At 44.1% G+C, this 19,318-nt stretch overlaps 1 protein-coding gene across 1 annotated transcript in view; it reads left to right on the top strand.

The window, feature by feature from the left end:
• Positions 1-19,318, top strand: part of LOC148481322 (uncharacterized) — a 126,272-nt gene that overhangs the window by 87,532 nt on the left and 19,422 nt on the right. The window contains exons 10-15 of the mRNA XM_088453657.1: positions 2,676-2,829; positions 6,693-6,768; positions 6,961-7,050; positions 13,237-13,327; positions 16,483-16,575; positions 17,822-17,850. Coding sequence (XP_088309783.1) covers positions 2,676-2,829; positions 6,693-6,768; positions 6,961-7,050; positions 13,237-13,327; positions 16,483-16,575; positions 17,822-17,850 — 533 coding nt within the window. The remainder of the gene's footprint in view (positions 1-2,675; positions 2,830-6,692; positions 6,769-6,960; positions 7,051-13,236; positions 13,328-16,482; positions 16,576-17,821; positions 17,851-19,318) is intronic.

Genomic DNA, 19,318 nt, shown 5'->3' with positions numbered 1-19,318 from the left:
TGATTGAAATTAAAGTGCTTAGTTTTTCCATTGTGATAAAAATCACAGTTTCTACTTTGTGTCTGTAAAGTGCAGATTTTTCCACAAAGTTTTAGCTGGATTTGAAGTAGGGTGGTTTTGTCTTTAAAGAAATTGCTACTTTAAATATTGCAGCAAATTTGAAGTAAAATCAGCACTTACTGTACCCTGTTACATCCCCCCGGGTGTACTCTTGCTGTAAGACCAACACATTATATACGTTCTGTTGAAAGTGGAGAACGTTACTGCGCACACTCCATTTTCTTCCTCCAAGGAGATTTTATTCCTTGTTCCAAGATGGCAGCCAGACTTAGCTACTGCGCATGTGCGGTGCAACTTGTTGAGTGCCATGGACAACAGATGTCTCCCACTTAGCTCCAGAGAGGTATTACCACCACCCACAATGCCTTCCAGAATCCCTGTAAAGCTACCCGATCACCAGATACACTCACCAGCTGGTGAGTTGTATATCACCCTGTTCCGCTCAAGCTCCCCTCCATTAAATCAGTTTATAAAAGTGAGTACGGCTGTAACACCAATAAAACCACTCTACTGTTTAAGCAATTGGGCTGTTCGTTGCCTCAGGCATCAGCTGGTGTGTACTGGAACTCTGCTACACCTACCAACTTGTATACACATACTGTATTTCTAACACACTCTTTGCATAAAAGGCTGGTCATCATCCCACGCTATACTTTCAAACATGGATAGTCATCAGGGATGGTACTTTCAGGGAGCATTGCCAAGCATGTGCAGGTGCGGCCAAACCACATTGTGATTATCAGGTTCTATTGCACATGATGTGCTGCTTTAGGGGGTGTGGTCCAGTGGCGTAACTAAGGGGAGTTTAGCAGGGCTCATGCCCTGGGCGCCATCGGACCGGTGGCACAGGGGGCATCATCAGAACGGTGTCTCAGGGGGCACCGCCGTCCGCAGTCCAGAAAATGTGTGGTCAATTACAGGTCACGGAGTGCAGTCCGCACTACACAGTAACAAACGCTGCCGCAGGCTAGTACACTTGTACTACCCGGCGGCAGTGTTTGTTTTGGCAGTCAATGAGAGTCAGATAGCCTCTCATTAACTGCTCCACTGCGCCCAGTGCCAGAGCCAGGCTAGAGCTCACTCATGAGTTACATCTTCCGGATCCCCAGCAGTGGGTGATGGGAGAGATGTCATGACGTCTCTCCCATAATGCAGAGCGGGCCAGCTCAGGAGTTCAGAAGAGCGCAGTAGCAGGAGCTGGGATTCAGGTAAGTTTTTTTTAGGTTTTTTTACGTGTATGTATTTGGCACTGCTGGGGGGGGACTACTGGGGGCACTAATGGAGGCACTGCATCGGGGGACCGCTATACTGGGGGCACTGCATGGGGGGGCAACTACTGGGGGCATTATATAAGGGGCACTGCATAGGGGGGGACTACTACTGGGAACACTGTATAGGGGGGACCACTACTGGGGCACAATATAAGGGGCACTACTGGGGGCACTGCATAGGGGGGACTACTACTGGGGGCACTACTGAGAGCACTGCATAGGGGGGACTGGGAGCACTATATAAGGGGCACTACTGGGGGCACTGCATAGGGAGGACTACTACTGGGGGAATTATATAAAGGGCACTACTGGGGGGCACTGCATAGGGAGGACTACTACTGGGGGAACTATATAAGGGGCACTGGATAGGGGGGACCACTACTGGGGGAACTGCATATGGGGTCTACTACTGGGGCACTGTATAAGAGGCACAGCATAGAGGGATCGCTACTGGGGGCACTATATAAGGTGCCCTACTGGGGGCCTTCATAAGGGGGACCACTACTTGGGGCACTGAATAAGGGGCACTACTGGGGGCCTGCATAAGGGGGACCACTACTGGGGGCCTGCATAAAATGGACCACTACTGGGAGAACTGCATACTGGGGGTACTGTATAAGGGGCACTACTGGGGTCCTGCATAAGGGGGACCACTACTGGGGGCACTGCATCGGGGGGACTGTATAAGGGGCACTGCATATGGGGGCACAGTATAAGGGTGCACTACTGGGGGCACTTTATAAAGGGCACTACTACATGGGGCACTGCTACTGGGGACATTGTATAAGGGACACTACTACAGTGGGCATTGCAAGAGGGGCACTACTACTCGGGGCATTAAGGTGTATATGTAATGGAAAGGAATGCTCCCAGAGTGACGAGAAAGGCGTGTGTGTCATGTTGACACGCCCCATTTTTCAGTGGCCACACCCCTTGTGGCACATGACCTTGACCATTGTTACGGCGCACGGACATAGGGGGGGGGGCTCCATTTTTTATTTTGCCCTGGGCTCCATATACCCTAGTTACGCCATTGGTGTAGTCACAATTATTTTGGAGGCATGACTGCTCCTCATTGGCTGGCCTGGGTACATTCAATCTCCCTGACCCCTTCCACTCCTATCAGAGCTCCAGTAGTCATGAGACAGGGTATGGGTATGTACCTGTTGAAAGGAAAGCCTGGATATTTATTTATAATAGATTAAAGGATTATTCCACTAAAAAAAATGTGTTACCACAATATAACAATTACAGTAAGTGTATTGTAGAACTTTATAGGTCTTTACTTTTAACTTCACTTATAAATAACAGTAATTGTATTAAAGTAAATCTTCTTCATTGCAGCAGAGTGATATGGAAGGAGCTGTGAAGAAAGGAGGAACAACCTTATCTGTTCAGGAATTTCAGATGGTAATAAACAAACATTTTTACCAAGATCTTTTCAGTGCACTGAACAAAGGAGAGAGCAACCAGTTCCCAGTGCACGATCCAACACAAGGTGCGTGATATTCATAATGTGCATGTCTGCCCAGTATGTTTGGCCTTGTGTGTTTCTAAGGAAAATCACCTACAGTACCAATTTGAAGATAAAGGAGGATATTTCATTAAACAGGGCACTGTGCTCTGATCATCTAAATACAGTTTAAAAAAAAAAAGAAAAGAAGAATCTATACATTATCACGTTTTACATGTTTTGACTGTTTCTACTAACATTCACTGTGCAAATTTTAGCTAGAAAATTATTTTAAAATAATCTCAGAAATAAATTAAAAAAAAAAAACAAATCATAAGCATGTCGACATAATAACTGTGGTCATTGTCAGCCTTTTGACTACAGGCCCAGTGGGATCTCCTGTAAAAGTTAAGACCCCATTTAGCTACAGGACTTGAAAAATGTTGCACAAGTTGCAAGAGAGGAGGTAACATGGCACAACATCGATAATACATCTGTCATGTACTGTAAGAGCTGAGGAAGTTATAATAATGCTAAGTGTCAAGGCTGTAACTTAAGTTGTGTGACTGGTGCCACCACACAGAGCTCAGGGCTCTGTGGGCAGTATCATCGCCACCCTTTTACCCTTGCTTCTGGCTAGCAGGGTTCCTGTAATGGCACCCTGTAGCCATAATTGCTGCTGCAGTGCTGCCAGAACATCCTTTAGAGGCTTCAGAAAGGCAACCTGTACAGCCAATTGGAGCATGCTGCCGGCCTGCCCTCTCTGTGAGATGTAATGATGTCATGTGCGGAACATCATGACTTCAGGCACTCAGGGGGCGGGCTGGCACAGTTCGTATATGTGCTCTTTTATGGAGCTGCTAAATGGAAACCTTATAAGATAACGTCCAGCATTTCAAACCTTGATGGTCACTTCAGAGACGTTTTAGTTTTCAATCTAAATGTGTTTATAGATTATTTATTAACATTTATTTATATAGCAACATCATATTTCACTGCGATTTTCATTTGGGAGAAAACACAGTAAAAAAAAGAAACTGGACAATATATATACACAGAGGTAAGAGGATCCTGTTTGCAAGCATATGGTCTGTAGGATAACAGCTGTTTAATACATGAGGTGTGGTGCAACATTTACATATTGTTCCAGCCAGATTGCAAGGGTAAAAAATGCTATATGAGCCACTTACATAGCAATATTGCTCTGGCTGTCAGATGGTTGCTTCATAAAGGAAAGAGAATACAACACATGCAAGTTTTGTGTGAACTGTGTAGAGAAGAGGTAATTGGGTTGTTTGTGAGGTTACGTGGGTAATTCAGGAATAAAATAAGCTTGCCTGAAGAGTAGACGTAGTATTGTAAAATTGCTTGATGGTTTGGAGGAAAGTCTTGTGCAAGGAAGAGCATAGTGCATAGCACAGAATGGGTGCAACCTAATAAAAGTTCTAGAACCGGGAATGAGAACTGGTAATGCATGTGAATGAGAGAAGCAGATCTTGTGCAGAGTGGCGAGGTTGATTTGGAGATGTTTTTTGGTGTTGTATTGCTGACAGTTTCTATATTATTACAAGTATTTTATATTGATTCTGTAAATTGTTGCCTGTTTATGTATGTACATACTGTATATGTATATAAAGACATACTTCCACTTCTGCATCTTTAAAACTAGATGCATACAGGACAAAAAAATCACAGTCATCAACACTCAACTCGAAAACTGCACCTGTTTTCTGTATGTGCAAAAGTATTTCAACGATATGTGTAAACCAAGATAAGGTACAAGTTTAAAAGGCATGCTTAACTGGATTGTGCACCACCTCACTTTCTTAATGCATTTGGAAAATGTAATATTAATAGCCTGAGTAAAAGTCTAAATACACTAATAGATATGCCACAGCTGGGTGTGCGGTCATGCTCTCCCCTAGGTGTGCAAATTTCAGAGCGCGACCAGATACCCAAGAGTGGTATATCTATCTTATAAAAATTTTGTGACAAAATAGTTCTACATGGAGATGGTGTAGGGTGAAACAGATACAGAATAGGAGAATAAATAGTTTCATATGAATTATTTTTAATAATTAAACATTTAACTACTTAACTACAGTGTAAGTGAATAAAACAGTTGAATATTCAGAATAGGCTGTTTTAACAGCTGAACAGTAATGACTACTGTCACTTTAAGAGTGGTTCATTTTGGAAAGACGTGTTGAACAGTGAATTATACTGGCAGGAAGTCCTTAATACTTATTCAGGGTCAAGGCTGGCATGTCTGCTCACTGTTTACTGCGCTGAATTCTGAAGTGGCTGCTCAGATAAGTCATGTTTAAGTTCTTTGAATAAATCACCATTGTACAAGTAAATATTTGGTGGGAATTGGTGCAGGGCCGGCAACAGAAATTTCGGGGCCCGGAACACTGATGTCTCTGGGGGTCCCACCTTATCACCACCAGCCCCGACCTCGCACCCACACATAACTCCCCTGCATGTATGATATGTGACGAGTGATAATGTTAACTGAAAGATATGCAAGCCTTTTAACAAAGTAAAATACACTATGGCTTACCACGCTGTCACTGATGATGCAGGCAGGTCTTCTTGATCACAGTGCTGTGAATGTGTCAGGGGTATGAGGGATGGCGTCTGTAGCCAGCCATCCTTAGTCCTCAGCCTCTCATCACCTTCCTCAAATTCAGCCTCTCATCACTATTCTTAGCCCAAAAGTCCCTTGTCACCTTCCTCAGCCTCAGACGTTTATCACCATCCTCAGACCACCATCACCTTCCATAGCCCACAACCCCCTTCAACTTCCTCATCCTTAGTCCCATCACCTTCCCCAGCCTTCAGCCCCCTTCACCTACCCCAGCCTTCAGCCCCCTTCATGTACCCCAGCCTTCAGCCCCCTTCACCTTCCCCAGCCCTCTGCCACCAGTCCCTTCATCCGCACAGAGCCGCTCACCACTGCAGCAAAGTCCCCTGTTTGCAGCGTGCCTGACCGATGGAGACGATGTGCGGATATCACGTCACGCTGCTGAGCTGCTTGAAGAGGTCATGTGCAGCCCGGGTCGATTCTGAGCCACTGGCAAGTCGAGCCCAGCGTTGCCCGGGCCAGAGTACAGAAGAAAAGGACTGCGGATATGGGTACCAATGGTCACGGCTAGAGAACTAAGTCTGCTGTCCGCGACCCCGCTTTGTGCCCGTCTAGGCCTCAGGACCCCTCTGGACTTTGGGGCTCGGTACGGGTGTACCCTTAGTCCCCCCCTGTGGCCGGGCCTGAATTGGTGTCAGGTCCTTTTTTTAAAGTTTTTACAGGTGTACCCTTAGTCCCCCCCTGTGGCTGGGCCTGAATTGGTGTCAGGTCCTTTCTTTAAAGTTTTCTGTCAAAATGTGTATTTCTGTCAGTGAGATAATGAATAGCTTCTTTTTATGTGAGCAGTGTCTCTGTGAGAGATGTTCTTGTTTACACTTGTGGAAAGATACCAACTGTGGCTGTGTGATGAGGTTTTGATTACAGTGGAAAGTTGATCAGGCCTGAGGTGTGCGGTTGTTGTGAAATAATGCACGGTCACACGATCTAGTGTGTCCAAGCACATGTTGGCACTATTTGTCTCAACATACTGTACCACACCATATATATATATATATATATATATATATATATATATATACACAGTATATATAGATATACTGTATATGCACACACACTATATATATATATATATATATATATATATATATATATAGTATATACACACACAATGGTGAAGCAACACAAATTTGATCTGTAGTTATTCTGTATCCAGTGATTCTCTTTATTTATTTCAAAATTTGGCAAAAGTGGTTCCATTAACATTTTGTTATTTACATTTTATTTTTAAATGTCATCAATGTAATTACATCTCTATTTTAAGATATCCCACACTGGAGTTATGTTTCCAAAATGACAGCACCCCCAAGAACAATGCCACAGGATAGACGAAAAGCAAGGTAAATCTAATAAATGTTATATACATGATGGAATGTTTCTATTAAAATGTTCAGCACAAAAGAAAAGCTACAAAGAAATGCTACTGAAAATCAGACAGACAATCTCAGACATCAGTAGAAAAAAAACCCCAACTCAGACAGGGGTTGAACAATATGTCAGCCTATTAGTCATATGGTGTTTGTGGATTGCAGAGAAGAACGAGAAATATTCAAAAGTCAAGTTGCAGAGAAGGAACGGAGAGAAGAAGTAATGAGGCGTCAGCAAGAAGAGGAGCAGAAAAGGTGAAATAAACAAATCTGTAATGACTAATCCTAAAAAATATCAAAAAGAAGTTACAAAAGACAGCATTTAATACGTTATAAATACACTTTGGGATTCATATAGGGTTAGATGCTAATATAGCGAAAAGGTCTAAATTTGTTCCTAGACAAACCATGTTGCAATGCAAGGGAGCATTCTGTTAACAGTGCTTTAATAACACAAACTAATCACTACTCTTCAACATATTCAAAGCCATACAGATCATTTACAACCATTCCAGGCATCCTGCATGCCAAATACACTTGTCACAGGGCAGCGACAATGCCGCCACCTAGGCCATGTGAACTGGGCAGCGGCACCGCTTGCTCATCCATAGTTATGGCACTGAAAAACGTAGACATACATATGTACGTATAAGTTGCTCGCTGTACTGCATATGTCAGTTGACTGAGTGCTTGTAATTGGAGTTAAACATTGAAGGGGGGATGTATCAAGCCTTGGAAAGAGAAAAAGTGGATAAGTTGCATAAAGCAGCCAATCAACTTCTGTCAATTCAAATACTGCTAGATAAATGACAGAAGCTGATTGGTTGCTTTGTGCAACTTCTCTACTTTATCTTTCTCCAAGTCTTGAAACATCTATATATTGTACGTGACACCAGTTTTGGTTTACAAAAGTTATTTTGCCTTTATTTACCAAAATCTGGTGTGCATCAGTCTCAATACCGAATGCCATCTCCAGATGGCGTTAGCCATTGTAGCCTATGGACTACTTTCCAAAAAAATACAGAGAGAGGGATCCATAGGATCCCTCCCTGGCACTCTGCACTCGCCATCAGTGGTCAGCAGTCCATGCATGCACAGAAAGGGTGTGCCGCATGGCCGGCGGTTCAATTCCCGACAGCGGCTGCACGACAAAAGAGGAAATCCTGATCGTCCTAAAGGTAAGTATTATCTAACCTACCCTAAAACCCCTAACCCTCCTTAGGGGTGCCTAATTCTAACCTCCCCCCCTGTGCCTAACCCTAACCCCCCCTCTAAGTGCCTAAACCTAACCCCCCCTTCCCCGCTGCCTAAAGTCCCCCAGGGGGGTGCCTAACCCTAACCTCCCCCCGGGGGTGCCTAACCCTAAACCTCCCCCTATCCTAACCCTTACCTCCCAGGGGGTGCCTAACCCTAAGTCCCCCCCCGGGAGCCCTAAACCTAACCCTACCCCCCGCGGCTGTCCGCTGCGGCGCCCGGCATCACTTTGACCGGGATGCCGGGCACCGGTCTACCGTCATCAGTAAAATGACAGGTGTCTAGATTTAGACGCCTGTCATTCAACCCTCGCCGGGATTAAGTAGTCTGGAAGCCGGCGGTCGGCATTTAGACCGTCGGCTTCCAGACTACATCCCACATAGAATGGCTCCCAGGGAGAAATAAAAAGTGGGAATTAGGGATTGCTTCACTTCTAACACACCGCAGGGACGGGCTCCTGTCGGATAACATCGCTAAAAAATTATATTTATCCAGTTTAGGACCCAATAGTTAAAACTAGGGGTGTGCACCGGCCACTTTTCGTGTTTTGTGTTTTGGTTTTGGATCTGGATCTTTCTTCGTGTTTTGGATCTGGATTGGTTTTGCCAAAACCACCCTTCCGTGTTTTGGGTTCTGGGTTTTGTGTTTTGGATCTGTATTTTTTTTTAAAAAAGCATAAAAACAGCTAAAATCACAGAATTTGTGGGTTTTTCTCCTCCTATGCTATTATTAACCTCAATAACCTTAATTTCCACTCATTTCCAGTCTATTCTGAACACCTCACACCTCACAATAGTGTTTTTATGTCCAAAAGGTTGCACCGAGGTAGCTGGATGACTATGCTAAGAGATACGAGTGGGCGGCACAAACACGTGGTCCATCTAGGAGTGGCACTGCAGTGGCAGACAGGATGGCAGTTTGAAAAACTAGGCCCCAAACTATACATAATTCAAAGAAAAAAAAGAGGTGCAAGATGGAATTGTCCTTGGGCCCTCCCACCAACCCTTATGTTGTATAAACAGGACATGCACACTTTAACAAACCAAACATTTCAACGCCAGGGTCTGCCACACGACTGTGGCTGAAATGATTGGTTCGTTTGGGCCCCCACAAAACAAGCTGGCAATGAATCTGTCCCTGCACAAACTGGCTCTATGGAGGCAAGATGTCGTACTCATCCTCCTCATCCACCGATTCCTCACCCTCTTCAGTGTTGTGTACATCCTCATCCTCACAGAGTATTAATTCGTCCCCGCTGGAATCCACAACCACAGGTCCCTATGTACGTTCTGGAGGCTGGTCTCCCTGGAAGAGTTGATAATTCATTTTATGAACATCATCTTCTCCACATTTTGTGGAAGCAACCTCCTACGCCTTTCGCTGACAAGGTTCCCGGCTGCACTAAACACTCTTTTGGAGTACACACTGGAGGGGGGGCAACTCAGGTAAAATAGAGCCAGTTTGTACAGGGACCTCTAAATTGCTTCTTTTTCCTGCCAGTACAGGTACGGACTGTCTGACATGCCTACTTGGATGCTGTCACCGATGTAATCCTTTAACAGACAGACGCACGCTTGTCGCTGCTGCTTTGAGGATGCAAGTGCGGCTACAGCCCACACAATTCACAAAGACAGAAAAAAAAAGAAGAATATTTTTAATGTTTGTGGAGCGCACTTTGAGGGTTACACCACCCTTTAACAGACAGACGCACGCTTGTCGCTGCTGCTTTGAGGATGCAAGTGCGGCTACAGTCCACACAATTCACAAAGACAGAAAAAAGAAGAAGAATATTTTTATTGTTTGTGTAGCACACTTTGAGGGTGTCACCACCCTTTAACAGACAGACGCACGCTTGTCGCTGCTGCTTTGAGGATGCAAGTGCGGCTACAGCCCACACAATTCACAAAGACAGAAAAAAAAGAACAATATTTTTATTGTTTGTGTAGCACACTTTGAGGGTGTCACCACCCTTTAACAGACAGACGCACGCTTGTCGCTGCTGCTTTAAGAATGCAGGTGCGGCTACAGCCCACACATTTCACAAAGACAGAAAAAAAAAGAAGAATATTTTTATTGTTTGTGGAGCGCACTTTGAGGGTTACACCACCCTTTAACAGACAGACGCACGCTTGTCGCTGCTGCTTTGAGGATGCAGGTGGAATCTAGACGGGATTTGGAACCGGGGACACACTACCTCCATCAATTGTCTAAATCCCACTGCACTAATGGCGGATACCGGACGCACGTCTAACACCAACATAGCAGTCAAGGCCTCAGTTATACGTTTTGCTTCAGGATGACTGCTGTCGTACTTCATCCTCATCGCTAGGGACTGTTGGAGGGTCAATTGTTTAGTAAAAGTAGTGATGTTCCTACTTCCCCTCTGGGATGATGAACAACTCCCAGCAGCAGCAACAGCACTAGGAGGAAGTGGTTCTTGATCTTTCCCTATTTTATTTTTATCGGAGAAAGTTTGGTCCTCCATTTATGTTATATTGATATATACGTGCGGCTAAAGCGCACACAAACACAGAAAATATTTTTTTATTTTTTCTGGAGAGTAGTGCACTTTGTGGGTTACACCACCCTATAAGAAATGAGCCAGCCGGCTCTTTACTTATGGGACACAGGCGCACGCTTGGCGCTGCTCCTTTGTTGATGCACGTGCAGCCACAGTGCACACAAGCCACAAACACAGAAAATATATATTTTTTTGGTTTGGAATGTACTTTGGGGGTTACAGCACCCTTTAACGGTCAAGCCAGCCGGCCCTTTACTTGTGACACAGGCGCACGCTTGGCACTACTTTGTTGATGCACGTGCGGCTACTGCGCACACAATTCACAAACACAGAAAATAATTTTTTTTTTGGTTTGGACTGGAGTGTACTTTGGGGGTTACAGCACCCTTTAATGTTCAAGCCAGCCGGCCCTTTACTTATGAAACAGGAGCACGCTTGGCACTACTTTGTTGATGCACGTGCGGCTACTGCACACACAATTCACAAACACAGAAAATATATATTTTTTTGGTTTGGAGTGTACTTTGGGGGTTACAGCACCCTTTAACGGTCAAGCCAGCCGGCCCTTTACTTATGACACAGGCGCACGCTTGGCACTACTTTGTTGATGCACGTGCGGCTACTGCGCACACAATTCGCAAACACAGAAAATAATTTTTTTTTTGGTTTGGACTGGAGTGCACTTTGGGGGTTACAGCACCCTTTAACGGTCAAGCCAGCCGGCCCTTTACTTATGACACAGGAGCACGCTTGGCACTACTTTGTTGATGCACGTGCGGCTACTGCGCACACAATTCACAAACACAGAAAATAATTTTTTTTTTGGTTTGGACTGGAGTGTACTTTGGGGGTTACAGCACCCTTTAATGGTCAAGCCAGCCGGCCCTTTACTTATGACACAGGCGCACGCTTGGCACTACTTTGTTGATGCATGTGCGGCTACTGCGCACACAATTCACAAACACACAAACAATATTATTTTTTTAGCACTTGGGGGGAGCACCCCTGTTGGACAGAGCACCCCCTGGACAACACTACAGCACCCCTTTAGGACTGGGACACTGCACAGGACTTTGGAGTGGACACAGCCCCTATGGAGAACTGACTGCACAACACAGTCCAGCCAGCCCCTATGGACTTTGAAGTAGTGGACACAGCCCCTATTAACAACAGCAGCACAGCACAACACAGCCAGCCCCTATGGACTTTGAAGTAGTGGACAACAGCAGCACAGCGCAGCACAGCACAGCACAACACTACTCTGCACTACACTACACTACACAGCCCTGCCAGCCCTAACTCCCACCCTCCCTCTTCACTGTCCACAGCCGAGTGAGAAAATGGCGCCGACGCGGGTACCTTATATAGGATCCAAAACCCGCGAGACCCGGAAGGCGGGATGATGACGTTTTGCCTCGATTTCAGATCCGAGTCAGGCGGGAAAAGTCGAGCCTGACTCGGATCAGCCTCGGATCGGGGGGCTCGGGGGGGTTCGGATTTCAGAAATCCGAACCCGCTCACCCCTAATTAAAACATATGCCCCTATAAGCTATAAACGTGATCATTTCTATAATTTATCACTAGTCTGACTTTGAACTAGTATGATGGCTGCCCTGGCTCCCAGCTTTCCTATGGACAAGGCTCTATATTTCATTTACTAGTCCATTTTTGGACATACGCATGGAAAGAACTGACAGCTATGACACCAGAGATAATTTGATTAAGCGGCATGTTTTGATTTGTATAGTATTGCTAATCTTATGCTGGGTACACACTGGCCGATATATTGGCCGATCAGTTGATCGGCCAATATATTGTGCCCCCATCAGCCAGTGTGTACAGACGATATGCCTGTGAACAACGTCGTTGTTCACAAACATATGAACAGATATGTCTGCAGACATATCTGTCCATCGGCAAGTGTGTACGGGTAATCAGCCGATCGCCCGTACACAGGGGTGCTGAGAGGGGGGAGCCGCGAGCGGGTACTACTTACCCAGGTTCGGCACAGCTCCCCATCCACAGCATCCACTGCTGTGTGCTGGGCTGCACTGGGAGACTGTCCAAGGCTGCTAAAGGAGCAGCCCGAGCAGTCTCCTATGCCAAAGGGGGAGAGCGATCACGCTGATCGCGCCCCCCATTGGCTGTGTGCCGGGCTGAGGGGCACATAGTGCCCCCCTCCCCAGCACGCAGCACCGTGTTGCAAATGTTTTTTCCCTGGAAGGGGGCATGGCTACACCTGCCACGATTAGGCCATTAGGCCATGTCCCCTACCCACCCCCAGTCCGGCCCGACCCGCTGCATCATGCAGATGATGGTCGTTCACTGTGTATGAATGACCATCATCTGCAGATATATATCGCTATAGTGTGTACCCACCTTACGTTTCCTGATGTTTACCCCCGGAAGAATGACTTGCATTCATCCCTAAGTGTGTACTTATTACAAGTGGAATCCAATCTGGCTGTTTTATCATAGATTGTCTTTATTATACAAGTGTCTAACACACATACAGACATCCTATTGTAGAAATTGTTTCGTACATTATTTTTCTCATTTATTGTAGCCATTAATTCTTATATGTCTATTGCAAGTTAGACACTGAAGGAATAGTTTTGCAATAGTTGCAATGTTAGTAAATGAGCTCTATTGTGTTTGTAATATAGAGAAGAGGAGGAGAGGCTGAACCGCCTTCTAGAAGACATGAAAAGAAGATATAAAGAGGAGAAATCTGCCCTTGAAGATCAAATCAGACAGGTTTGTGTATTTATATCTATTTTTTCAAGGACACAGTAGAGACTTTACACATTTGCATTTTGCATTTCTTTTCTACATGTGCAAATAAATCGATTTTTATGGGCCGGTTAACTCCACTCACTGACCCAGCAAGGCAGCCCCTGGTCTCTGCCGCACGGAACGCGGCTGACAGAAGGATCCCATGAATGACACCACTTTGTAAGAATCTGCTTACAAAGGAATGAGTCTTCACTGTGCTTGGCTTAGTCAGATGGCTTCTTTACCTATCACAAATGTTTTAACAGCACATTTGTATATATGAGATGGCTTCCTAACCCTAGCTATGCCCCATCAGCTCTAGCTATTGTCCGGCTGCTAGTCAGCCTCCTTCACAGACTCCAGAGCAATCACACCCATGTAGTGCAGCTGCCTGTAAAACCTTTACTTTTGGAGACAACAGGATCCTTAACCTTGTCCTAAAAAGGAAACAACCTGGCGCCTAATCTAGTATGTATCAGACTTTCCTTTATCCAATTCTTGCTGCAGCTTCCTGTTTGGAGGTGTTTGCCACCCTTCTCAAAACCCAATAATTGTTGTTAACAGGAAGCGCTGCCAATAGGATAAACTCTCACACATTTTAGATCAATTGCAATGTATTTCAATAGTACATAGAAAATATGGCAATATAGCATAAAATAGTTTCAATACACCCCTAAAAAATACAAAAAATAATACCAAAAATATATATAAAATACACAAATCTGGCTAAAAATCAAATTGCCTTAATTCCAATATAGCAATCACTGTATTTTGAACTGTTTGTTCTTGATACCAAAGAAGCAATCATATACATTTCAAACAATTCTATTTGTATGATGCTCCATATTCCTTTATAGGATATTAGTCCATACTTATTGATGGAGTCATAGGCAGACACTCTGTTACTGGAATGTTAATTTTCATATATTTGTAAGTAATTTTATCCTGTAAATGATCATACATAAAACTCTGGCAGCTCAATTAATAAGTCCACTTTTATATGACTAGGAACAGTCTCATGTTCACTCTGCGACATGATAATTTCAAAACGCTCCAGTGTGGGAATCACATATAGCATTAGTCACATGAAAAAAAAAATAGCAGCAGTCTATTCCACTATAATAATGACCACCTTTCTGCACAGATTAACAGTTCTCCTGTTCTCCTGTAATAATTTCATCATCAATCAGGAAATTTACATGCAGATTATTCCATATTATTCCAAACAGACTATGTGCATATCCAGCTCATTTATTCAAGGATAGTTGGCAATACTCTGAATCCTCTATTGGTCAATATCAGTTGTTTACAGGGGATTGCATATGCATATACATTTAATCAGAATATTCCCATATGTCAGTCACTTGATAATTAGGAGACCATTCCTATGTGGCAGATTCTCAGTCCTCCTGTGACTTTGAATGTTAGTCTGGAATTTGAGATGTATACCAGCCAGGTGGTTATACTCACTAAGAGTTCTTTGTGCAGTTATATTTCCCCTCAGGTAACAGAGCGATAAAAACAGAGCGTCTTGTTACTGCATGGAGTACGGAGCAAAAGATGGGAGTTGTAACGCGTTTCCCCGCCTCACTAGTTAAGACCACCATATTTGAAATGAGTTTTACTGTAAGTTTATTTCACTTAGGGGCAGGTAAATTATTCTGTGGAGACAGATCCACCTCTGCTCATCAGGAATCAGGAGTAGAGTAAGTGCACCAGGGTTCTTCAGAGTCATGCCCAACGTCACTTCCATTCTGCAATAGTGCACCAACCTCCCCCTCAGGGTACCCATGGCTTATATAGATCTTCTGCATTGCTGAATTTTATGGGTGAGTAAGTTAAAAAGGGCCCTTGTACAATCAGATTTGAAAACAATTCAATGGAGGGACATCATAGCACATCAATACAGTTCATGGTTAAGTTGGTGTAATTATGGGTGCCAGACTTGTCTGTACTCGGTCATAGGCACTTTCAGCACATTCCTCCGATTAGCTATTTGACAAGGTGACAGCTATCCGCACAGTATAGTTACTGATGTAGTCCTCTGTCTATCTATTAAATCTTATTGATGTCATTTCATTGCATACTGTATGTTCCACACAAGACAATCTCAATTTCCTCTCTCTGTGCTTCTCTTGAGCTTCCCTCCATCTCTCAGCTACATTCCTCCAATCCTGTTTACTGACTATTCCTTTCCTCCCCATAGACAGTACTTAACCCCCCAAATGTGTACACCCCCACACTAGTATTAATACTAATGAAGATATCTTGCAACTCACCTCTACTAGTACTAACCTCAAGGGATCCCCATTTACAGGATCTCCAGAGTTCCTACAAATATTTTTTCAGCCTTGAGACCCTGGAGACCTTTGGAAGGATACAAGATTTGCATGTGCATAAATAACACAGCAGAGCAGCATATTTAAACTGTAATTGTTCTATTATAATGATCTCTCTTGGAGTACCCTGGTTACCCATGATGGGCCGGATTCTGAGTTGTGTGCATGTCCAAATTCAGCCCCATCTAGTGAGTGTCGGCAAAAAATGCTGCATTGAACACATGCATCTCGGACATTTCTGTCTGTAAAATTGCCGTTTCTGGTGTCACCTGGGCAGGCACTGGGTGTTTGTATAGACGAGAACCGTTTTGTAGGTGTGTCAGTCATGTTGCCAGGGTTACACCATAGTCAGGCATATGTGGAGGGGACACCTATATCAGTTGTACCTTTTGCATCCAGCACGGGGTAGGTGTAAGTGCCTATAATAATGGTGATGGATGTTCTAGCGGACACAGGGCTGGGTACAATTCCGAATTAGGCCCTATGTCAGCAAATTCTATGTCCACTTCAGGTGTTGCATAAAAACTGTTTGACAGCTTAGCATAACAATTCCAATGAATAAAATGACTATGGAGGACTGGATGGTATAAGTGAAGAAGGAAAGCCTTTATAGCTCTGTTAGAACTGACCCCGGAAAAGGTCATGTGAATAGTTTCAGGAAAGGGAAATTTAAAACATAAACTACAGGAGTTGATCTGTCTTGTGCTGGAATATATAAACACATTACCACAAGGTAAGAGGAGGAAAGGCAGACATTAATCGTTCTGGCTGTATTTTGTGCTTATGTTTTCAATCCAGGAACAGCAGCAGAACTACGAACTGGAGAAAAGAGCAACTGAGCAAATAAATGAATTACAAGGTGAAATCAGAAGGCTATTGCAGCAAAGAAGGGTAAAGATCAATATTTAATCACATTAAACACTTTCCACTATTCTAAACACAATAAAGAAGTTTGAATGACAAGAAAAAAAGGTTTCTTACGTTTTTATCTGCTACAAAGACAGAGGCAATGCGTGGTAATAACAGCATCTTCCTGGCTATTTTTCTACCTTACCAGCAGCCTTTAATGGGCTATTGATCTTCATAAGCTTATCTAATGTATTTTGTTCTATAGTAAAACGGCTTATAGGTATATAGCTATGCTCTCCTGTAGAACATGCTTGTGGTTTGTAATTTTCTTAAAGTTACAGTCTCACACCTCACACTCTACCTCATTCTGGGTACACAAGTGCAGTAGATGTTCAGTACGGGAAAGTCGGGAAGCCGATGGACGGAATCCCGACCGCCGGCTTCCCGACTGTATAATCCCAGCAAGGGTTAAATGACAGGCGCCGAAATCCCGACGCCTGTCATTTTCCCTACACCGGGAGACCGACGCCGGCATATCGATCGAAGGTAAGCCAGGCGACGGGCGCGGACAGATGACGGGGGTGGGTGGGAGGGATAGATTTAGGGTTTCCGGGGGGGACTTAGGGTTAGGCACACCCCGGGAGGTTAGGTTTAGGCTAGGGGAAGGGGGGATTAGAGTTAGGCACACCCGGCGGGGGAGGTTAGGATTAGGCGCCGGGGAAGGGGGGGTTAGGTTTAGGCACTTAGAGGGGGGATTAGGGTTAGGCACTTAGGGGGGAGGTTAGGGTTAGGCACCCCTAAGGGAGGGTTAGGGGGTAGAATATATTAGTGAATACACTTACCTTGGGACGATCAGGATATTCATCCATGTCGGCTGCCGCTGTCGGGATTTGAACCGCCGGCCAAGCTGATAGTTGATGTAAAGTCTCCACAATGTTACGTCACTCATATAACATCTATCAATTATTCTGACCTATGGGTAAACCCATGTTTAGGATTTCTCATGAGGGTATTTAAAAATAATAGAGGGAAGTTAATACATTCCTTAAATCATTTTACGTGTGTTTCTATTTATTCTACACTGTGGGATACAGGAACTTGCTAATACGCAAATGCAACAGGAGTTGTATGACACCACCTGCAGCATTTGCGATCCCAGCACTGTAGCCGATGCTCGCGATGGTGAACGGCTTATGTCACCTTTGCTATCTTTTATTGTTTTAGTTCTATATAGCATTTCATGGTATGTATACCGTAGACAGTACATTCACTGATTTTTCTCTTTTAGGCGTCTTTTGGTGGACATTCAGTAGAAAGGTAATGACATACTCAGTGATAGATGCTGCCTGTCATTTTCATCTGTGCTTCTCATTTGTCTTCTCCTGTATTGTTTATCTGTCACAGACCAGTGGGCAGGAATGACAGGGATGAGGAGAATGCAATATGAGTTATCTGTTATAACTGCTCTAAAACAAAATATTGCAAATTACACATTTTAAACATCTAAAAACACAATGTATAGAAATGGAAATCATTAACATCTTTTAATTAGATCTGACCATATGCAAGGTCCATTATTTATATTATGCCACATTCAGTGAGCAGAGCGTATCACTGATCATTTTTGTTCATTATTTCCACATCATCAACTGTACAGTGTGTTGTCATTGATATTGTTTCTTTCGAAGTTCTAATCTAAAACCTTCTCTGTCTGTTTTTTGGGGAGCGCCACTTGTTTTGTATGATATTTAGGTTTAGTCTTATATATAGGCCCGTATTCAATTTGAGGCGAAAAGCCGGAATCCATGGAATGTTTCGCAGATGACGTCATTTCGCCAGGTGGAAAAGTATGTCCGTATTCAATTTGAAAGACTTTCCGCCTAGGCGGAAAGTCAATGCAATGTAATAGGCGGAAAAGTTTAGCCTATGAATAGAAGGCGGAAAAAAGTGCAGAATTGGGGTGTTGGGGTGCAACGTTGCGGGAACCCCCGTGCAGCCTTCAGACAGTCCCCCAAAAGTAAACTGTGTAAAAAAAAATCACTTTGAATTTGGGGGCGAAAAAAAAAATGTTGGGGGACAAAGTTAAAAACTAGCGAACTAGACTGTGGGGGGGGGGGGGCAAGTATGCCCCATGTGTTTTTTTCATTGCAGGGGCTTGCAGCAGGTGGATTTTTCACAATTTTTTTAACTTAACTTTAGCAACTTTAAAATATTGTGGCCCCCATTTTCAAGTACCCCAAATTAGCTGATTATCCTGAATACTATTCTGCACCACTTATAAAAGAACGCTATTTAGTAGCTATTGAGCCCGTTTTAAAACACCAAATACCTTCAGCAAGCCTAATCATGGAGTAACCATAGCTAACACCCTTGTCAGAGCATCTTTTGGGGGGTGTCAGGCTGATTTCCCCATATCTGACAGTACTTTCCTCTTGTTTAAGTTTCGCCGGGTCCCGTTTTCGCGTACTTTCAAATTGAATTCCCACCACGGCCCTAACTGTGTGGAGTTTGTACATTCTCCCTGTGCTTGCGTGGGTTTCCTCCGTGTACTCCGGTTTCCTCCAAGAATATACAGGTAGGTTAATTGGCTCCCAACACAAATTAACCCTTGTGTCTATGCATGTACATGTGATAGGGAATATAGATTGTAAGCTCCTCTGGGGGCAGGGACTGATGTGAATGGCCGAATATTCTCTGTGAAGCGCTGCGGAATATGTGTGCGCTATATAAATAACTGATAATAAATAAATTGAATACAGGGATACGCAGGCACGCGCACGATACT

Source organism: Taudactylus pleione, unplaced genomic scaffold (assembly GCF_031769625.1).
Source record: "Taudactylus pleione unplaced genomic scaffold, aTauple2 ptg000585l, whole genome shotgun sequence".
NCBI classification, from domain to species: Eukaryota; Metazoa; Chordata; class Amphibia; order Anura; family Myobatrachidae; genus Taudactylus; species Taudactylus pleione.
The sequence above is the reverse complement of the archived record's forward strand: the minus strand, read 5'-3'. Positions and strand labels throughout refer to the sequence as shown.